The sequence below is a fragment of the Sus scrofa genome, chromosome 7 (genome assembly GCF_000003025.6).
Source record: "Sus scrofa isolate TJ Tabasco breed Duroc chromosome 7, Sscrofa11.1, whole genome shotgun sequence".
Classification (NCBI taxonomy): Eukaryota; Metazoa; Chordata; class Mammalia; order Artiodactyla; family Suidae; genus Sus; species Sus scrofa.
In genome coordinates this window covers 7,626,969-7,650,242 of record NC_010449.5, presented here as the reverse complement: position 1 = coordinate 7,650,242, position 23,274 = coordinate 7,626,969, and the positions used below count along the sequence as shown (strand labels likewise).

Genomic DNA, 23,274 nt, shown 5'->3' with positions numbered 1-23,274 from the left:
GTCCTGGGGGGAAAAGTAAACGCTATCGCTCTGTAGGTCATTGTTCTGTCTTGAGGGGCTGTGCTGAGGGAACACTGGGACGACACAAAGAAATCTGCAAGTTGCACCCTCAATGACCACTTCGAAGATGCAGTCAGCACGGCTCTTAGAAGCAACCCACTGGGAGCCCATCAGAGACCAAATCCTGCTTGGCAGCTGGGTGAGGCATGGGGCAACCCTCCTCCGCCTCTCCAAGCTCTGGCACGTACCTTGGCATCCGTATGCATCCCTGTCTGTGACCTCAGGGTGGAGCCCGTGGTCTTGGGTTTGCCGGTTACCACCACTCATCACCTGTTAACCTAGTAGACCCCTGAAAGCATCTGAATTTGTGGCACCTGAGCACGGAACAACAAAAACAATTCTGCAGTTTTGCCTGGATTGATGTCATACTGATTTTCTAAAAAGGATCACCAAGAGCTCCTGTTGTGGCTCAGTGGTAATGAACCCGACTAGTAACCATAAGGATGCAGGTTCGATCCCTGGCCTCACTCAGTCGGTTAAGGATCCAGTGCTGCAGTGAGCTGCGGTGTAGGTCTCAGGTGCTGCTTTGATCCTGCATTGCTGTGGTGTAGATCAGTGGCTATAGCTCTGATTCCCTACCCTGGGAACCTCCATATGCCTCGGGTACAGCCCTAAACAGCAAAGAAAGATCAATATGCTGAACTGACACTTAACTGCCCATGTATCCCAACCACTCTGACCTCTGGCCATTCGCTCTTGCTCTCGCCATTTTTCTCTTTTTTTTTTTTTTTTTTTTTTTTGCTTTTTAGGGCAGAACCTGCAGCACATGGACATTCCCAGACTAGGGGTAGAAACGGAGCCACAGCCATGCCAGATGGGAGCCACATCTTCAACCTACGCCACAGTGTGTGGCAATGCCAGATCCCTAACCCACTGAGTGAGGCCAAGGATCAAACCAGCATCCTCAAAGACGCTATGTTGGGTTCTTAACATGCTGAGCCACAACGGCAATTCCTCTCTCTCCACTTTCTGATAAAACCGGCGGGGGGTGGGGGTGCGGAATTCACCTTGGGCACCTCTAGGTTGGTTGGTATTTCTTCTTTCAGCATCCTTGGCGGAGAGCGCCAACAAGGAGGGCCAGATGCCGGCGGAGGTGGGGCAGAAGGCGGACTGGGTGTGCTTTGAGGGATGCAGCTCAGACGGGACATCAACGACCCGCAGGTGCCTCAGGTGCGTGAAATCCCGCAGCGTGCGCGGCGCTGCCCATCCGAGGAGGAGAATGGCCTTCAAGTCCTTGCCGAGACTGTGGACAGACTCCCCACCCTCGCCCCAAACACACATCCCTGAGAGCCCTGCAGTGTACAGGGGCTCCGCGGTGGCGGAGCTGGGTTTAGAGATGCGTCCTCTTCCAGCTCTCTCTTCCCACCATTCCTTAGGCTCCTGGGAGAGGTCTCAGCTACAGCGGCTTTGGGACACCCTGTATTAGTCAGGATCCTCCAGAGAAAGAGAACCAATAGTATTGATATAGACACATGCCGATATGCAAATTACATAATTTATATACAGCGACAGAGGGACACAGATTTATTCTCCGCCATCAGCTCACGAAATTGTGGGAGCTGGCAATCTGACAGCCTGGGGCAATCTGACAGTTGGTGACTCAGGCAGCGTTTCTGTGGTGCTGTCTTGAAAGAGAACTGCTTCTTCCAGGACCTCAGCAATAGAAGACCTTCAACTGACTCGGTGAGGCCCACCCGCTTTATGGAAGGGAATCTGTTTACTCAGCATCTACTGATTTAAATGTTAATTGGGTCTAAAAAGGAAGTTAAATAAATGCTCTTCTACTTTACAAAGCTTAAGCAAATACTAAGATATGGTTCATTAAAAAATTCTAATAAAAATGACAAATTGGGATTGTAAAGATTGCTTTAAGCAGATTAAACTATTTCAGCTAAATTACATAACTTATGGAATTACATAAGGTATAAACTGGCTTTTGGTCTAAAGTCTTTAATGGTACTTATCCAATCATGAGCAGAGTTACTTTGCAGGTGGTCTTAATGCAGGTACGTTTTCTTTTTCTAAAATAAATTCACTTGACCGTATATGCATCTTCATGTGCTCAGATTTGAGTAGAGCATTTAGTAATTAGCAAAGATTCCTGTCTCTCCTGTTAAAGCTTGTCGTTTTGTGAAAGTGCTAGAAAAACTAGAACATCTGCAAACCAAATGAAATATTTCAAAATACACCACCATTTATTTCCACCTGAGCTTTTTTCAGGACAAATTACATTTTTCAAGAAAAACACTAAGCAGTATGTATACAGATGCTAAGGTTTCCCCGCCCCCAAATAACTTGCAGACACTTCTCAGATAAAAGTCACTTTTACTTTTGAAAAGCATTTAAGCAAACAAAAAGCAACATCACTCCAAGTCACTAAACATCCTGAACTTCCTATTTTCTGACCAAATTTTAATACAAAAGGTTAACCTTTGTAAACAAAATAGACAAATGACCAACATAGTATAGTCTAGTTCAGCTTGTCAGATCTCAGGAATTCCATTTGGAGTGAACGACCCCAGAGCATCTGTCACCACTTGGCCAGAGACAGCTTTATCTCCTTCCTGTGGCTCAGGCTGGTGGAAAGGGAACAAGAGAGCAGTAGTTAGTGGAGCCTGAACCATCCCCCCGTCTGATCCCTTAGAACGTTTGAGTGTCATTCCTTTCATCTGCTCCATCCCTAACGCAGATATTCAGTGAAGTTGCATCTGGGATCTAAGGTCCGTGGGGGGTGGAGGTGGAGGGGCTGCCCTGGGTCAAAATCAAAGTCACTCTCAATCTCTCAAACACACACTGCTTTGAGGATACACGTGCCATTGTGCAAAAATCCAGTGCACTGGGTCGTTACTTCCTCTGTTGTTGGAGAAAAGGCAGCTATTTTCTTGGGCAGAGGACCAGATAAAGCAGCTGGGCTAGCTTTCGAGGACACTTTGGATGAAAAATGCATGTTGTTAATAACCAGACTGTCACCGAGCCCAGCTGGATGCTCACGAGAGGTAGGTAGGAGCTGACCTCACCTGACGGACAGATTCTCCCACCGTAAATGAAAACACAAGGGCACAGGCTGGCTGAGAAGAGTGGCAGACACAAGCACCTGCGTGATTTATCGCCCCATGTTTTTCCCGGGTTTAGCACCTATAATTTAACGCTGGCGTAACAGACAATGCTGGTTACCTAGCCAACATCTCGCCTCCCCTTCTTCCTTATTAACAGAAGCCTACTTTGCAGGAGAGCTCAGTTAGATTCTTGCCACCCCAGATTTCCTTGTCACTGGAGAGGTTCGCTCGACTCAGTTCTGGCCAATAAGATGGAGACAGATGTCTATTGGTTTGGCTTCCATGAAAACTGTTTCCCTAATTTAAAAAGGGGGGAAGAGGAGAATAGATTCTACTGGCATACTTTTTTCTTTTTTTAAACCAAATCCTTCACCCATCCCCTTCTGCCTGCCTGGAGAATAGAAGACACACTTGGAGGTTGAGCTGCCATTCTGTGGCTATGAAGCCCAAAGCCAGATGAAGGATGGCAGAAGAGGAGGCTAAAAGAACCTGGGTCCCTAATGACCACGTAAAGCTGCTGCACCAGCCCTGGGCAAACTTCCCTGGGCTGCTTCTTTCAGGGTTAAAGTAAAACCCCACTTGGCTTAGCTGCTGGAGTCTGATTTCTGTTACATGTGACTGATTATAACGTATAAGCTTAATTCGCATTTGATCCAACTGCCCACTAGGGTTGGGAAGTCTAATTATTTTTAGCCCAATTAGTCTTTTATCCATATCCTCTTTTAGTACAATTTTGACTCAGAGATTTGTTATTTTAGTTACTGTTTTCCTGATAGTGAAAGTCATTTGAGATATAGGTATAAGGATATTCACCACAGATTTGTTTGTATAATAATTTAAAATACTGACTATCCTAGTTCATGATATTTTGCAGTTATTTTAAAAATAAGCAGATCCCTCCCCTCCTTTTTTTTGCTCATGCCCATGGCATGTGGAAGTTCCCGAGCCAGGGATCGAATCTGAGCCACAGCAGTGACAATGCCAGATCCTTAACCCACTGAACCACCAGGGAACTCCAAGCAGACTCTTATGATTGACTTGGAACAGAATCCTACTTCTATTGCCAAGAGAACAAAGAACAATATGCGCAATATTTAGTGTATCATTTATGTTACTTGAAATATACATACTTAGGAAGATCTCGTACACAGTACCTATTTTTATATAAACATAGAAAAATATCTAGAAGAATATATACTAAATAGTAAGGAGACAGTTCTCTCTGGATCATAGAGAAGAGGGAGGGTTAGGGAGAGGAAACAGAAGCTTCCTTTTACTTTATAAATGTGATGCTGTTTGAATTTATTATACCAAAGTTATTTATATCTTACACTAAATTCTGCAAGTATGGAACAGCCTAAGATAGAAAGTAAATTCACTTAAAATGTCACCACACAGAAATAACCACAGTTGACATTTTGGTGAAAATCTTCTAGACTCTAGACTTCTTACTACGTATGCATGTATGACTCGCTTTCATCCTAACAGCACCTGCTCCTTGGACAAGTCCTTCTCACCCTCTTCTTCTGGCTTCATCTCCCTCACCTAACTCCTTCAACACATTGGAACAGCCCGAGAATTTTGTCCTGGAACAACTTCTCTCTATAACTGGTCCCTAAATCAACTCATCCAGTGCTCAGCCCCTCTGCCATGACTTTCAGTCTTGAATATCCAGTTACCTACTTGCCAATTCCACTCAGATGCTGAAATCACACATCAAATGGACATCCCAAATCACACTTTCCATATCTAGGCACGTCCTCCTCCTCTCGCCAATACAACTGGGCCTTTCCAGATCTGCACCAAATTCCCCCAGTTGCCTGGAAGTTGTCCTGCCATTTCCCCACCTGCCACAGTGAACCCCTCAGCAACCCTTCCAGCTCCAGCTCCACTGCTCCCACCATCTGATTCCCCACCCAGCACATACCTGCCCTTGGGAACAGCCCTCTACTCTGACCCCTTTCACTGCAATTAGAAAACCCACTGTCCTCAGATGAACCTATCTACAGAAAAGCAACAAACTCATGGACTTGGAGAACAGACTAGTGGTTGCCAAGAAGGAGTGGGAGGGACTGGGGTTTGGGGTTAGCAGATGCAAACGACTGCATGTGGAATGGATAAGCCATGAGATTCTGCTGTATAGCCCTGGGAACTCTATCTGATGCCCTGTGACGGAGCATAATGGGAGAAAGAGAATGTATATGGATGTTTGGCTGGGTTGCTTTGCTGTGCAGCAGAAAGTGACAGAATACTGTATGTCAACTATAATAATTAAAAAAAAAAAAAATCCAAGGTCCTTTGGGCCCTAGGTGACCGCCAGCACCACACACCTGCCTTCTAACCTCATCAGGTACTACTGCAGCTTCACTGAATTCCTAGAACAAACTGAGCTGCTTGGAGCCTCAGATGTATTGTCTGTTTGCTCTGAAATGGAAAACATTTCCCTGCTCTCCCCCCTGTGGCTCCATCTCACCCTTCAAGTTTAATTTTAATGTCACTTCCTTAGGAAGGTCTGACTTGACGGCCTACCTTCCATACCATCAGTCTCTCTTCTCATCACACCTTTACTTGTCTCATCTTAGCCTTGACCGCTCTCATGCACTTTTACCTGTTTATTTACCATCTGTCTTTCCTATAAGAATGTCCTATGTGGTCGAAGACCTCTTGGGTGTTTTTAGACCCCAGGATCTAAAAAGAGTCCATGGTTCACGGCGTGAAGAAACATATGAACATACACGCCCTCATCTCATATTAAAAACAAATGGGATCATGTTACAGATGCTGCTTTGCAACAAGCTTTTTACTGTTAAACATCTTTCAAGTCAATATAATCGAAGTCATTTTTTTGATGGCAACCTGGTCTATCATATGAATGTATCAATCTATTTAACCAAACACTAGCTGGGCATTTCATCATCTTCCATCTCTCACTACCAGAGATGTTTGTATCATTGTACCTCTCTTTGGGAGGTGCAAATTCATCTTTAATTTCCTGGAAGTGGAACGGCTGAGTCAAAAACCTCAAAGCACAACTTTGGACACTGAAGATGTTTCTAAGAAACCAGCCACTTCATTTACTCTCAAATAACATTAAACAAAGCATGCGTTTTCTTTCTTTCTTTTTTGCTGTTTTGTGGGCCGCTCCCGCGGCATATGGAGGTTCCCAGGCTAGGGGTCTAATCGGAGCTGTTGCCACCGGCCTACGCCAGAGCCACAGCAACGTGGGATCCGAGCCTCATCTGTGACCTACACCACAGCTCATGGCAACACCGGATCCTTAACCCACTGAGCAAGGCCAGGGATTGGACCCTCATCCTTATGGATGCTAGTCGGGTACGTTAACCACTGAGCCACGACAGTAACTCCGATGTTTTCAAAAACTGAATACTCCATTCTCTTCGGCAATGGCATTGCATTCTTATTAAAAAGTATTTGGATATGGTCTACTTAGGGAACCTCTAAGCTTGAAGAAAATCTCAAAGTTGCTATCTGTGTAAAAAGCCCCATTGTTAAATGCTGCAGGAATGAACAAAACAGTATTCAAAGAATCCAGCTGGGTGGGAGGGTTGTTGTTCTTAAAGTGATCGTTTCCAAGAACAGAAGGGCTGGTGGCTGCCTGCAGAGGCCATGTTTACCTCCTCTGCGGCTCTCGGGACCCAGCCCGCAAGCTCTGGGAGTGGGAGCCCCTCCAGCTGCCCGCCCATCCAGCGGAAGCCCCCGGGTTCACGGTGAAAATTCTATAAACGCTCTCCCTGACAGGGAGTTCCCGTCGTGGCGCAGTGGTTAACGAATCCGACTAGGAACCATGAGGTTGCGGGTTCGGTCCCTGCCCTTGCTCAGTGGGTTAAGGATCCGGCGTTGCCGTGAGCTGTGGTGTAGGTCGCAGACGCGGCTCGGACCTGGCGTGGCTGTGGCTCTGGCGTAGGCCAGTGGCTACAGCTCTGATTCGACCCCTAGCCTGGGAACCTCCATATGCTGCGGGAGCGGCCCAAGAAATGGCAAAAAGGCAAAAAAAAAAAAACAAACAGAAAAAAACACTCTCCCTGACAAATCTCTCATCTGGCTTCAAATCCTTCGCCTCAGCAACTGCCCAAGAGAGCTGTCATCCCCCACATCATCATCCATTCTCACCTGACGTTAGCTGTTCCTCTCCTCTGCCCCCATCTGTCCCCTCCCCACCCCCAGCTCTTCCTCTCTGGCCCCCACAACGTAGTCTCTTGGCAACAATCTCCCCAATATCCTCGGTCTCCGAAGAAAACATCTCCTTGCCTCCTTCTTTTAATTAAAATGTGGCTGACTTCTGAGGGTACCGCCTGTGACTTTTTTTGAAATCTGCACTTGTGGCAGTTCCCAGGCTAAGGGTTGACTCTAGGGAGATGCAGCTGCCAGCCTACACCACAGCCACGTTAGATCCAAGCTGCATCTGTGACCTACACCACAGCTCGTGGCCACACTGCATCCTTAACCCACTCAGCAAGCCCACGGATTGAACCTGCATCCGCAAAGACACAGTGTCAGGTTCTTAACCTGCTGAGCCCCAACAGGAACTCCCTGCCTGTGATTTTAAATGTGACTGTTCCATGGGTCTCTCTCTGCACAGTTTTTGTTGTCTTGGTCTTATGATGCAAGATTCATAAAAAGAATTTGGGAGTTTTTATCCTCCTACCTGCTGGAATAGTTTCAACGACACTCAAGTCATCCTTCTTTAAAGGACCAGCATACCTCCTCAGTGATGCAATCTGGACCACAGACACGTTCGAGGGGTGGTTCTTTAACTACCTCCTCTAGTCCTTCCATCAGTATTTGCCTGTGTTTTCACATCCATTTAGGAGTCTGTGTTGTTAAATTGTGTTTTTCTGAAAAACTGCCCATTATTCCAGGTTCTCAGCAAAACTTGGATGTGGGGAGAAAACCAAAAGTTAAAACGTTAACTTTCCCTCCCACACCAGGTCTTTGCTGTCTAACTGGCAGCATCATCCCTCTACTTGCTAGAGACAGAAACCTAGGACTCACCCCTAATTCTCCTTCCTTTACCTACTGCTTCCATCTCTCAATGATTTTTTTTTTTTTTTTTTTTTTGTCTGTTTAGGGCCGCACCTGTGGCATATGGAGGTTCCCAGGTTAGGAGTCGAATGGGAGCTAGAGCCACCAGCCTTCGCCACAGCCCTGGCAATGCCAGATCTGAGCTGCATCTGCAATCTACACCATAGCTCATGGCAATGCCAGATCCTTCACCCACTGAGTGAGGCCAGGGATCGAACCCGCAACCTCATGGTTCCTAGTCAGATTCATTTCCTCTGCACCATGATGGGAACTCCTGTCAGTGGTTTATTAATTCCTCACCATCTCCAAAGGCCTCCAGTCCTGATTTCCTCTTCTATTCTTCACTCTCCCCGTCAAACCCTCAACACAGTAGCTAAAAGATGTTCTTAAAATAGAAATGAAATGATAGTACCCTCACCCCCAATGCTTTGGCCAAACCCACCCATATTTCCTTCACCCTTAGTGTAAAACTCAAGCTCTTCCTCATGGTCTCTGAGAACTAGCCATGCTCCCAATTTCCAGTAACCATCCCCCGTACACCAGCGCTTGCTTCTGCAGGGATGTCAGAGGTCCCCCCAGCCCAATCCTGTTGCTTGGAACTCTTCCCAAGTCTAGTTCCTTCCTACTCTTGAGACCTCTTCCTCCAAGAGACCTTTTAATGACTCTCCCGTCTGATGCTTCACACCATTGCTCTCGGGCAAATCGCCTTCTTAGTACCCTCAAAGCCCATAGTGCACCTGCAATTATTTTATTTGGTTACTTGTCTTTTTTCTGACTTCCTTCAAGGAATTTATTTTTAGAGGGAGGGGGAACATGCCTGTGTGTATGACCTGTTATCTCCCTGTTCAGCAGAGTTTGATGCGGAGCCAGTATTCAATGTACAGATCTACTGAAGGCAAGAAGGATCCAGAGCCAAAAGGATAACGCCTAGGAGGGGAGAGAACGTGAAAGAAGCAGCTTGATGGAAGAGATGTAATATGGACAAGGAATAGAGTATCTTTTAGGGTTTGTATCCCCCTTCAATTCGCATTGACTGAACGGAGCAAACCTAATACTCACCCCAGGATGCAACATCAGAGGCAGCTTCGGCTTTCTTCACGAAGGCTGAACTGGATTGAGCCTAGAAGAAATCGAGCCACCTCATTATATTCACATCAGGCAATTTAAAAACAAGAATACACACACACACCATAAAGTTATTTCATAGTTTGCTACATTACTGAATGTCCGCTGAGAAGATTACATAAGCCAATCCCAGACATCAAAAGAGATTTATATATATATTTGTCTTTTTGCCATTTCTAGGGCCGCTCCCCCGGCATATGGAGGTTCCCAGGCTAGGGGTCGAATCGGAGCTGTAGCCACCAGCCTACGCCAGAGCCACAGCAACACGGGATCCGAGCCGCGCCTGCGACCTACACCACAGCTCATGGCCATGCCGGATCCTTAACCCACTGAGCGAGGCCAGGAGTTGAACCTGCAACCTCATGGTTCCTAGTCGGATTCATTAACCACTGCGCCACGACGGGAACTCCTGATTCTTTTTCAATGCCCTGTCTCTGTCACCGCCACTAGCCCGCAACACAGGCAGGGGTATTTCATGACCGCCCATCAGAGCACTGGATCTCTGTAATCAGAAGCACCGTGCTCCAGGCTGAAACCATCTAGTCCAAGGGAGTCCTTTTCAATCGCTAGAAAACTATGTCAAGCCATCCTCATGTTCAGACACGACAAAAGGACAGACACTGGGTCCCTGTGTCATCTCAGCCAGGCTAGTTAACCATTAAATCCTGTGGGCTCTGAGCCAGAGCCTGGTACAAGGAAACACTCCGTGGGAGCCAAGGGCCTCATCTCGTCCTCCGGTGAGCAAGCTGCAGGGTGGTTTCCACAGCTGTTCAGAAGAGAGGCCAGCAAATTCAAAATGCAGAGGGATGTATACTTAAAAGCAATTTTTGTTCTTTGAGGTATTCTAATTTCACCCAGAGGCCTGTTATCAAGGGGCGATGGATGCAAAGAGTGACTAAATAGCCTACAACATAATCTGCGTGAACCGACCAGACAGTTGCCTGCAAATCTCGATTTAGTAACGCAAGCGAATTCTCCAGGTTTCAGAAGATGAGGGGCTGTAAGCGTCTCTAACGCTTACGCTAATGTTGCTTTCTAGCAGCTGTTCTCAAAGTCTGAGCCTTTGGGACCCCCTAAGGAAACTCTGTTTGCAAAGGTTCAGTGAGGTCAAAATGATTTGGGTTGTAATGTTACTAGGTCTAAGCCATTATTTGCTTTTTTTTTTTTTTTTTTTTTCATTCTTACTCTCCCAAAAAAGTACAGTGGAGTTTTCCAGAGGCTGTGTCATGTGTGGTGTCACAACGGATTGAATTAAAGTCTCCTGTTAATTCAGACATTAAAGAGATCTGCAAAAACATAAAACAATGCTACTCGGCTCACATGTCTGGTTTGGAACAGTCTGACGCTTTATCACAAAAATCCGTTATTTCTATCAATATGTAAAGATGTGCTTCTGTTATTTTCATTTTTTTCACGTTTTTCAATTTTATGATTTTTATTTTTTCCATTATAGTTGAGTTACAGTGTTCTGTCAATTTCAACTGTCCAGCAAAGTGACCCAGTCATTCCCTTTTTCTCACATTATCCTCCGTCATGTCCCATCACCAGTGACTGGACATAGTTCCCTGTGCACTACAGCAGGATCTCATTGTCATCCACACCAAACACAACAGTTTGCATGTATTAACCCCAAACTCCCAGTCCAAGCTCCTCCTTCCCCCTACATTTTTTTAAAATTTTTTGCTTTTTAGGGCTCCACTCAGAGCACAGAGAAGGTTCCAGGCTAGGGGTTGAATGGGAGTTGCAGCTGCCAGCCACAGCCACAGCCATATGGGATCTGAGCCAGGTCTGCAACCTACGCCACAGCTCACGCCAACACCGGATCCTTGACCCACTGAGCAAGGCCAGGGATCGCACCTGCATCCTCATGGATACGAGTGGGGTTTGTAACCTGCTGAGACACAGTGGGAGCTCCCAGGGATCCCTTTTGATCCAAGCAGGAAGAAAACACTAGAACGTCTCCCAGGGTACAAGTATTGGAGTGAGGGGCTCCATGCTCAATTCCCCTGGACCCTACACTCTAGAAAGGGAACAATATTCCATTCAGTTAGAAGGAGCAGCCTCAGAAGGCAACTGACTCATCACAGTGAGAGGAATGTGTAGCAAGATAAATCCATGTGCTGTTTTAAAGAATACGTATTTATGTTTTAAATATATACATGTGTAAAGTATAGAACATACATTCTAGCAAGAATACAATTCAGTTTAACTGAAACCCAACTGTTCACTCAGACACCTCAATATTTTTCTCAAAATCTAATTTTTAAAATGTTGCTTAAAAAGAAAACAATCTGTATCAAAAACAGTGACATGTGTATGATCTGTTTATGCTTTTCAAAATGTATCTTTCTGTAATTCACACTGTGGCTCAGTGGTAACAAATCCAACTAGTATCTGTGAGGACACAGGTTCAATCCCTGGCCCCATTCAGTGGGTTAAGGATCCGGCGTGGCGTAGGCTGGCAGCTACAGCTCAGATTCGACCCCTAGCCTGGGAATTTCCATGTGCCACGGGGTGCGGCCCTAAAAACAATAAATAAATAAAAACCTATCTTCCTGTATGACATCCTAAGCCATGTGCTATACCTAGGGAGTCCTACAGAGTAGTTGGTTAGAAAAGATGCAGCTAGCATCCTTAACCCTAGCTCCTTCCGTAAGCTTTTGCCAATATCAACCACTCATGCTTTAGCCAAACATCTCATACTTCAACTAAGCGACTTCGAGAAAGAGTCCTTGTTTTAAAAAAAAAAAAAGTACCTCAGCAGTTGCAGATCACAGAATGATTTCAGATCATCAGACTGTTTTCCCCAAAATTCCTAAAATTAAACAAAAGCTTGGTTGGTTTAAGGGGTTGGCAGTTACCCCACCTTGGAAGAGATCCTCTTAGGTCATGGAGAGTGTTCCAAACACAAAGAACTTGCCAGAACATCCTCCTCCAGGCGCCACAGACCCTGAATATCCTTCTCAAGATTGCTCGCCTCTTGAAGAACGAAGCTGCGAAACTGTTCTAGTTTCTTCAGTCTGATAAATACAAAAGCAACACATTGTATCAGTACTGCCTGGATGTGACACAAGACTCTCCCACCTAATCTTTTTTTTTTTCCCCTGTTGCTTTTTAGGACCACACCTGAAGCATATGGAGGTTCCCAGGTCAGGAGATGAATCGGAGCTACAGCTGCCAGCCTGCACCAGAGCCACAGCAACTCAGGATCCGAGCCGCGTCTGCAACCTACACCACAGCTCATGGCAACACCGATCCTTAACCCACTGAGCGAGGCCAGTGATGGAACCTGCATTCTCATGGATGCTAATTGGGTTCCTAACCCACTGAGCCACAACGGGGACTCTTGCACTGAATCTTCTTATTGCAAGGACTTCATATTCTTCTCTAGATGTTTCCTAAGAATATGCGTCTCCCTTCTCCTCTTTCCCCTTGGAAATGTTTGCGAGGGATCACACTTCCATTTACTCGTTTTGAAAAACCCAACACTTACCTGCGCTGACGTATCTGGTTTAAGAGTTTCATTAGGCAATCGGGTGCTTGCTTTGCATTTTTGGAATAAAGTAGGCTCCTTCTGTACCTAAGCTAAACCATAACGATAACAACATTAGTACATCTGGGTTAGAAATAGCTAGAGAATTTGGGTGCAGTCTTTGCATTAAAAAGATGCTTCTATGGAGTTCCCGTTGTGGCTCAGCAGATTAAGAATCCATGAGGATGTGCATTTGATCCCGGGCCTCACTCAGTGGGTTAAGGATCCGGGATGGCCGTGAGCTACTGTGTAAGTAGCAGATGTGGCTCGGATCCTGCGTTGCTATGGCTGTGGTGTAGGCTGGCAGCTGCAGCTCCAATTCAACCCCTTGCTCGGGAACCTCCTTATGCTGCAGGTGCGGCCCTTAAAAAAGAAAAAAAAAATGCTGCCAGTTCTTACTATTAAGAGCAAACATTATCGCTAAAGAACCATAGTAAGATGTCATGCTGGGAATTTGGGGTTAGTAGATGCAAACTACTGCATTTAGAATGGATAAGCAGTGACGTCTTACTCTGTAGCACAGGAACTGTATATCCAGTCTCTTATGGACAATGACGGAAGAAAATATAAGAAAGAGAATGTATATACGCCTGGCTCATTTTGCTGTACAGCAGAAATTGGCACAACGTTGTCAATCAACTATACTTAAAAAAAAAGACACCACACACTCCATGTATGACCCATGTATACATTCATGCTACTAACAAGCATATTGAATATCATGACCAAATTTCCACTATAAATTAAGATTACATTGGTATTGCAGAAAGACAGACTTTGAAGACCTTCCACATTAGTGAAATGAGTATCTGTTAGGGTAAGAGACCTTTCTCCCATGTGCTAACAAATAACTCGAGGGATTTATAAACAGTAGGACAAACTGGAGGGGACAGAAATGGTTCCAAAGTTTATCTTGCAGACAAGGCTTTGTGACAGCCTGTATGTGCAGTGCCACCACCCAGCCGACCACTCGCCCACAGCCCGCCTCTGTCTTGGTCCGACCCCTCTCTCATCCACATGGTCCCCCCCACCTGGCCCCCTCTTCCTTGTCTGTCACTGGGACCAAATCCTTGCTTCCTCATTGTCCAGTTTTCTGAGCATGAAATCAACAAAACCAGACCACGAGTCTGCGTTCCGCGTAGGTCTGCCTGGTCCCACAGTAGCAAACGGACATGGAATAGCTGTCTTATAAATAGAAACCCCAACTCACAAAGGCACAGTGACCACAGCTAAGACCAACATACCTCCCCAAGGACTCGGGACATCTTCACGCAGAAAGATAACAATGCTACGGATGACTACAAACCTGATGCTTTAAACGCCCCATGAGCCAGCTGCTCACTCTTAGTGGACCGTTACCTCGAATTTTCTTCTGAGTTCTTGAGTGAAGTTTTCAAAAGTTGCAATCATCATAGAACCTTCTGGGTTCTCTGGCATAACTATTAGGGATGAAGTAGAAACGCCTTCTGAACACAAGAACAGGACGTTAAAAAAAACTAACCAAGGGCCCAGGTGGGGATGCTCAGCCCTCTACCTGCCCAGAGGGTGGACAGGCATTTGGAAGCACAGGTATCATCCACTGGCTGCCTCTGGCCACGACCCACCAGGCCAGCATCAGGGGATGCTTCGTGCTGCTTCACATCCAAACTCACACTCAGGCTAGTGCTCATCTCACCCAAGCTCTCCCAGCACTTTCAATCAGAGCAACCCATAGTTTGTCTAAGAAGCAGGCTGAGGTGCCCCGAAGAGGTTTTTTGTTTTTGTCTCTTCAGGGCCACAACCACGGCATAGGGAAGTTCCCAGGCTAGGGGTCGAATCGGAGCTGCAGCTGCCGGCCTACACCACAGCCACAGCAAAACACAGGATCCGAGCCACGTCTGCAACCTACATCACAGCTCACAGCAATGCCAGATCCATAACCCACTGAATGAGGCCAGGGATCAAACCCACATCCTCATGGATACTCGTCGGACTTGTTACCGCTGAGCCACGACGGGAACCCCTGTAAGAGGTTTTAAGGAGGATGCGGTGGGTAGGGGGTTTCTAAGGGCAAGGCTGGCATAACGGTTTCTGGGGCCCAGAACTTTTCTGAGGGCTCTGGCCCTGTTCTAAGGGATTCCTGTGGATTAGCTCGTGGAATCCTCACAAAATCCAAGTGAAGTAGGCGCTTCTTGTCCACATGGAACGAGAGCACATATCTGGTGCGCGCTCCCATCGACAGCTTCCGGACTGAAACCCTGGCATCCTGGGTCTCAACCACCGCCCCTCGTAGCTTGGGACTTCTGAATTTGCCTTCCTGGAGCCTTTTGTTTCAACATACAGCACTGCCACTCATCCAGAAGGCCAACCCCACATGTCAGACCATTCCCCTTGACCTGTATGGAGTGTGGCTATTTCCAGCACAAAAGTTTTGCTAATAACCATCAACGAAAGCAGAGACCTCCAAGGTTTAAGAATACCTAGGCCCCGAAAATCGCCACCAAGCGTGAAGAGGCAGACATCAAAACACTGGAAGGAGAGAGGGCTTGCTTTTGTCTACAATTTGTGTGACAATTTATTTGTCTCTGAGTGCTTGGTTCTTGGTTCTGCAGCTACTGTGATCTTAACACTGGAACAGCCTTGTAATCCACATGGGGAGAGTGAGTGCTCCCACATTTGTCCCTTGTCACTTTCTCGTGTGACCGGCTGTCTGGGCGCACACTGTTACCTGCCAGGCCTGCTTCTTCTGACACTGAGGAAAGGGATCCTGGACTGTCACCTTCTTCCCGCCTTGACTGTTTCCACTGAGCAGCACGGCCACCTGCTCTGTCTGAAGGCAACCACAGCGCATTAACAACCACACATTATCTTTGGTTCCCAACTTATCTTTTCGTCCCTTCATATCCAGCCCCGATGAGCAGCAGGTGAATCGCGTTCCCTGCTTGTTACTAATTGCTTATCACTCGGCCCATTGACTAAGAACAAAGTTATCAAAGCACCCAGTTTAGTGACGCCTGAAAGAGGCCCTCGGGAGCAGGCATGAGGCTCGGTAGCACTGAGGATCACGCTGCTGAGCAGGATACAGGCTGACTCAAATGCAAAGCAGTGATGGCTGGCATCAAAAACACTTGCCCAGCTCCAGCTGAAGGGTGAGGTGGCCAGGTCTCCAGGCTCACCGGCTCTTGGAGGCTCATGGGAGCACCCTGCAGATGGCGCCACCTGCTGGTGACACTGGAGCATCAGCCCTGACCTGAGGACCGACGCATGAATGAGGGCATCCTGGCCCCTCACCAGCTCAAGTGATTCTGAGAACCTCTGCTGATGAAAATTAAATACAATTCTCTTTTCAATTCGGCATTAACTAAATATTTGCTTTTTTTTAATTTAAATACAGTTGCTGTACAATGTTATGTACGTTATAACAATAACTTAGACAATCTACTGGTTGTGTACAATAACTTGTACAATATGGAGTCCTCATCGTGGCGCATAGGAAACGAATCCAACTAGGAACCATGAGGTTGCGAGTTCGATTCCTGGCCTCGCTCAGTGGGTTAAGGATCCGGCGTGGCCATGAGCTGTGGTGTAGGTCGCAGACGCAGCTTGGATCCTGCGTTGCTGTGGCTGTGGTGTAGGTCTGCAGCTGTAGCTCTGATTCGACCCCTAGCCTGGGAACCTCCATATGCCGCAAGTGTGGCCCTAAAAAGCAAAAATAAAAATAAAATAAAAAATACAATAACTTATGCAATACAGTGATTCACAGTTTTAAAAGGTTATACTCCATTTGTCTTTGTTATAAAATATTGGCTAGGAGTTCCGGTTGTGGCTCAGCAGGTCACGAACCCAACTCATATCCATGAGGATACAGGTTCAATCTCTAGCCTCGTTCAGTGGGTTAAGGATCCGGCATTCCCGTGAGCTGTGGTGTAGGTGGAAGACACAGCTCGATCCTGCATTGCTGTGGCTGTAGTGCAGGCCAGCAGCTGCAGCTCCAATTCGGCCCCTAGCCTGGGAACTTCCATATGCCACAGGTGCAGCCCAACAAAGATGAAAAATAATAAAAAAATATTGGCTATATCCCTGTGTTGTACAATATTTTATACCTCATAGTTTGTACCTCTTATAGATTCACAGATACAGAGAACAAACTAGTGGTTACTGGGGGACGGGGGCGGGGGGAGGCAGTAGAGGGGTAGGAAGGGGGGTAAGAGGTACAGATATTTTCTATTCTGATGTTCAGTTTCACCCCAAACATGTCCTCACCCCACCTGCACCTGCTTTCCTATCATGGCCTCTTATCACTGTCAATAGATCACTAGCACCGGATGTGACTCCTGCTTTTTATCATCCTCTTCCCTCCCATCATCAAGGCCCGAGGTCCCGCCTGTACAAGGACCTCACAGCTCTTCTGCATCTTCACACCGTGACTCCGAACAAGGCCAGTTCCCTGGGGGATCTGATCTGTCCCATCCTTCAACTGTCACCTCCCTAATCTCTCTCTTGCTCGAGCTCTTCAAACAGCAAACTTGGGTTTCTAACCATCTACCCAACATCTCCCTCTCGAACCCCACTCTCACCCATTCCACCCCATCCAAACCACTCTGTCTTCCCCACCCCACAACACCCTCAGCTGGGAAGCCATCTGCTCGTCCCCCTCTCCTCCCACATCCAGCAAGTCCCTATAGATATCCCCCTGAAAGTTCTGGGATGTAATTTCAGGAATTTGCTCAGTGAATATTTGAGTATTACTATGTGCAGGAGAGGGCATTATGATGGACAGGGGGTGAAGACGCGAAAGGCAAGCTTCTCCTGTACTCTGAGGCCCTCCTTGGTCTCCTTCCAGGCCCTTGCTCCCTCCCCCAAGCACACACAGACCTCAGGGCCTTTGCACTGCTGCTGCTTCAACGTGCATCCTTCCCCACCGGTCTACGCCAGGCTTTCCTCTGGCCACACAAACTAAAAATTCAGCCAACGCCCCAACTCTTAAATCCCCTTCCCTGCTTACTTTTTTTCTTAGCCTTTACCACAACATGCTATGTATTTCACTTTTCTTGTGTGTTATGTCTCCCCTACTTGAAGGTAAGGTCCCATGAGGGCAGGCATGCTGTCTCTTTTGTTCACTGGAATATCTAACACGTAGATAAGAACCTGGTGCACAGCGGACATTCAGTGAACATTCACTGAACGGATAAATGAACAAATGCTGCAGAATATCCAAGAGTCTACAAAGAGCGATCTTCTATCTTTCAAAAAGGATCTTAGTATAAGCAAGGAGGTCCTACTGTACAGCACAGGGAAGTACACCCAGTCTCCTGGGATAGACCCTGATGGAAGATAATATAAGAAAGGGAACACACACACACCCACACACCCACACACACCCGGGTCAGTTTGCCCTACAGCAGGAATTGGCACGACATTGTCAATCAACTACATTTTACTTAAAAAATTAAATTACCAGTAAAAGGATCTTAGTAAAATAAGACTTTATTCTAATTATCTTATACTAGCAGGGAGGGTAGAGAGACAGGAATATCGAAAACATTCAAGACCCAAATACCTACTACCTAAATAATAAATTGAAGTTCATAAAATTTAGCATTTTAAGCTCTGCTGAAACTACCTTTTGGGAGGACTTGTAAAGTTACTAAGTTTTAGAAATAGCACCGAAGCAGGAAGTACCAGCCATAAGCATCAAGATGACAAAAGGGAAAGAAAATGAATTTTGCTGCTGAAGTAATACAAAACAGAGAACGGTCAAGGTTAAAACAGTTCGTGCGCTGTGGCAAACTAGAAGATACATTTTTAAGAAACATGAATAACAAGTTTAAATGTCAACTTAGATTATTTTCAACTAAAGGAAAAAAGGGAAATCACCCAACAGGAGAGGTAAAACAAGGGAGATAAATGCCTATTTGAGGACGATCAAAAGCATTCAAAAACTAAGTAATAGCAGATTCATAAATAAAATGATCATACATGAATAATGACCTTCGCAGGACACCTTAGCTGGTTTGCTGTAACAGAACTTTCATCAACTGAAACCTTCACTAGAGATCACATTCTCACTCTGAGCTTGGAAAAGAAAAAGCCCACAGCCAGCCTCTGCAATTAAAAAAATAAAATAAAAACATAAACACTCTCCACTTTGAGAGGGGCCACTGCCTTTTTCTTCTCACTGCCCTTAGATTTAGGTGTGTTCATTTGTTTGAAAAGGACAGGGTGAATATTTTCTAGAGAGTGGCACTGCTGCAAGGCTAAATAATTTAAAAAAAAAAAATCAAAGAAAGCATCCAGGCACTACACGTTCCTCATCTCAAAACAAATAGCACTCCTGCTGGATTCTCACATGCTGTCTAGACCCGAGTGAGGATCCAAAGAAACCACTTAGAAAGGATTCTATTGGAGTTCCTGCTGTGGCTCAGTGGGTTAAGAACCTGACGAGTGTCCATGAGGATGCAGGTTCCATCCCTAGCCTCGCTCAGTGGGTTAAGCATCCAGCCTTGCCACAAGCTGCAGTATAGGTTGCAGATGCGGCTTGGACCCTATGTTGCTACGGCTGTGGCATAGGCATATAGCTGCAGCTCTGATTTGACTACTAGCCTGGTAACTTCCATATGCCACAGGTGTGGCCCTAAAAAGAAAAAAGAAAAAAAAGAAAGGATTCCAGCTAGCCCCAACTAGACACCAATGAACAACCATTATGTTTCTCTACATTTCGTTCCTTGCTGCCTGTTCTAACCCTTGTGGATTTTTTTTTCCTTCTCTTCAGGCAGCGTATTTGTAGCAACAGCCCAAAGCATGGCCTTGAATTTCGATTTCTCATGTTCATGCCCCACCTGCGGAAAAGCAGGGCCTCTGCTGGCACAGACAATAGTGACTTTCAGTGAAGAGGGGACTCCAGCAACACTGTGTGAATAACCTTGATAGCCCCTTGGATTTTGTAAACTTAGTAAACAGGATTGCCAGGTAGACAACTTCAGGGACACGGAAATAATTTGGCATAGAAAAAAAAAAAAAAAACACTTTTGCAGGGTCTGCTGTGTACAGCACTTTCTCTGAAACAAAGGAATGACTCTCCAGAGAGAACACGCTCCTCCAGAGAAACCAGTGCACTTGTTAAAAGCTGCAGGTTCTGAGTGATGCAGCTGACTTGGCTTTGTTTCCATGGTAACTGCATGCCTCTTTGAACCAGGACTTTTGGACATGCTCACAAAGGGGTTAAAAACTATGTACACGGTTTACACAAGCAGTAAACACACCATGGGTGATCAACCATCTCACATGAGAGCTAACTGTTGGCGGCTGCTAGGAGTGCACTCTTGCGTTTGAACACACACAGTGTCCATGAAAACTGAAGATGTTTGCAAACTGAGGCACTTAACTAATTTGGGGGTCGCCTATTGGGCACAGGTTGTAGCGACTAATTTGGTGTCCATCTTGCATTTATTTACGCATACGTCTGAGAAAACAATTTTTAGCGCTACGCAGAACCAACCCTCTGGTTAATAGCCAAGTTCTCCCAAGTTCAGGCATTACAACAAATCTTATTCTGAAGTGACACCCTGTGGCCTGAAAAAATAAAGACCAACAGCCTTCACTGGGAAAAGAACAGTCTTTACTAAAACATCCTGCCTCTAGAGGCACTTTCTCAGTGCCAATTCCTTTGTTTTTTTCTATCCATGTGTACTCTGCTGAGACTATGACAAATTAAAGACAAATTTATTGTTGCATGTCTGTCTAATGGGGACCATTGACTGGGTTTTGTCTGGATCAATACATTTTTACATCAGTAAATCAATGAATAATAACTACTTATTTGTGAGCACATACAAATGATGATTCAAATGTGGAATTATGTAGAGCTTCCTCACTAAATGATAGCATTTTCTAAGTTTCTCATTCTGGTCCTTTGGCAAATATTTACTGAATGCTTCAATATGCCAGGCACCAAACTAGGCCTTCACAGCACTGAGTCGACCAAAGAAGTCATCCCCTGGCTCTCTCTCCATTGCGGGGGCTTCTTCCATAAGGTACATGAGGGCAAAATGCAAAATCTTGAGGAATCATCCTGTTTGCTCACGGTTCTGGGAACACAACACAACCAGTTTGAGGGTCAGCATTAAAATACCAGCTGATGCGCAAAATGGCAGATGAGGGGCTTTCTACTGCCCTCCCCCAGAGGACACTGATTTTGAACATCACCTCCTGACACGGGGGCTTTTGTGGAAGTCTGGGAGTCCAGTGGGGGAAGTTCTAGCACACTCTTAGTGGAAAAAACAAATCCAAGAGTTGAGGCATTGAAGAGGGAAACAAGAACAGTTTCACTTGACCCGCATCACCACTTGCTCAAGGCAGCACGGCTCAGGGCCAAGAGAAACCTTCTTACCCCATGATTTATTGTGCCCACAGGGGAAGGTGAGAGGGTTTGGGGGAGCACTCAATTTCCCCAGTAACATGGGACCCTGCCCAGGAAGACCCTTTCTTTCTGGCCCCTTCCGGAACACTGAGGTTCACCACAGGACTGGGGGGTAGGGAGGGGCTGAGAGAAGAGCATCCGGGGTTCTCAGAGGACTTCAAAGGGATGCAGATCCTACTAACTGCCTCATGGACTCCATTAGGAAGGCTACCAATGAGCTGCAGGGGATGCCTCCTCTATGGATCCCCCCCAACTGGCCCACTGTAAACCATCCATATGCCTCACCCAGACTCAGTCTCATCCTGTGGCAGGCTCATTGTGCACACACACCCGGGGCATGGACTATGAGCATTTATAGATAACCTACTCTACTCAGCAGGATTGGGAGTAAGAACACACAAGTTTGAATATTCACCACTGACCCAGGGAAAGCAACAGAAGGCTATCGACACCTGGCCTGGCTGTGCAGAGTCCTAAGAAAGCATGCCATCTTCAGAGGTCCCCCCACAGAAAGAAAAGAAACATAGTGGAGGCACATCCATGGAAAAGGTCTGAGAAAGCTTCAGAATCCCTCGCAGGCAAAGGGTATTTCTCCCCTAAAGCCAGTCAGTAAAGACTAAAGGAAGTGACTGCTTCTTCAAATTTGTAGACAGCAATGCAAAACTTCAAGGATCATGAAAACTCAAGGAAACATAATACCCCCAAAAAACTCACAATAATTATACAGCAACTGACTCCCCCAAAAAACTATACCTTTACAATGGTTCGTGTAAGCCTCATGGTAACCGCAAAGCAAAAATCTATAGTTGACATATAAAAGATAAAGAAAAGTTAATCAAGAGCTCCTGCAGTGGCGCAATGGCATCAGCAGCATCGTGGGAGCCACTGGGATGCAGGTGCAATCCCTGGCCTGGCACAGTGGGTTAGGGATCTGGTGTTGCCAACATCTGTGGCTTAAGTCATGACTGGGGCTCCAATCCCTGGCTTGGGAGCTCCATATGCTGAGGGACACCCAAAAATGACCAAAAAAAAAAAAAAAGGAAAGAAAGAAAAAGAAAAGGTAATCAAAGCATGCTACTATAGAAAATCATCAACTACAAAGGCAAACAGTAAGAGAGGAAGAAATGAAAAGGCACTACAAAACAGCCAGGAAACAATTCATACAAAGGCCCTAGTAAGTCCTTACAAATCAATGATTACTTTAAACGTAAATGGATTCAATTCTCCAAATAAACGGCACAGAGCGGCTAAATGGATATAAAAACAAGACCCAACTGTATGCCAGCTAAAGGAGACTCACGTGGGCTTTAAAGATGCACATAGGCTCAAAATCAAAGAATGGAAAAAGATATAACCCCATGCAAGCAGAAACCAAAAGAAAGCAGGAATAGCTATGCCTATATCGGACAAAATACACTAAGTCGAAAAATGTAACAAGAGACGAAGAAAGTCATCACATAATGGTAAAGGGGTCAATTCCTCAAGAGAGGGTAACAACAGTAAATATATATGGACTCCGTATCAGAGCACCCACATATTTTAAGCAAGCACTAACACATCCGAACGAGAAAGAGACAACACTGTAACAGTAAGAGACTTCAATACCTTCTGTGGGGTCAGAACGGGAGGTGTGTTGGTGGATGGGACTCAGGTCCCAGGCTATGTGCTTCTCATGCTTAGTAAAACCCTTGCTCCTCACCTTGACCTTCATGCACTTTTGGAGCTGGTGAGCAGATCACACTGTTCTCTCCAAGGCCTGGCAAGCACCACTCTGTACAGTGATTGTATCTGCCTCGATCTGAATAACAGCCTAGCCTGCCAAAATCAGATTAAGTTTGCTTTATTCTGCAAAAAGTTTAGAATTCTCTCACCTCTGTCTTCCAAGTTTTGCAGTTTATGTTTGAAGCTGGTACTTTTTATCAATGACTCTTGGGCCACCGTCTTAAAAAAAAAAAAAAAAAAAAAAGTTACAAATACATGTATTTATGTCAAAGTAAGAGACACATGGTGCTACATGATCCCTAAAGAAGGAATAAGTCAGTATAGTAAGCAACTATAAT

General features: G+C 45.8%; 1 protein-coding gene across 7 annotated transcripts in view; it reads right to left on the bottom strand.

The window, feature by feature from the left end:
• SYCP2L (synaptonemal complex protein 2 like) overlaps positions 2,369–23,274 on the bottom strand; it is a 73,722-nt gene continuing 52,816 nt past the window's right edge. For 2 of the 7 annotated variants that reach the window (XM_021100176.1, XM_021100174.1), the window contains exons 25-32: positions 23,086–23,155; positions 15,524–15,625; positions 14,176–14,255; positions 12,778–12,869; positions 12,205–12,304; positions 12,041–12,099; positions 9,219–9,279; positions 2,369–2,636 (exon numbers count right to left, since the gene is read on the bottom strand). In XM_021100176.1, coding sequence (XP_020955835.1) covers positions 9,255–9,279; positions 12,041–12,099; positions 12,205–12,304; positions 12,778–12,869; positions 14,176–14,255; positions 15,524–15,625; positions 23,086–23,155 — 528 coding nt within the window. In that variant the 3' untranslated portion in view covers positions 2,369–2,636; positions 9,219–9,254. Of the gene's footprint in view, positions 2,637–3,234; positions 3,414–8,971; positions 9,087–9,218; positions 9,280–12,040; positions 12,100–12,150; positions 12,305–12,777; positions 12,870–14,122; positions 14,256–15,523; positions 15,626–20,391; positions 20,883–23,085; positions 23,156–23,274 lie in introns of those variants that run through there. The other 5 variants (XR_002346296.1, XM_021100175.1, XR_002346297.1 and 2 more) reach the window with 5 other exon arrangements.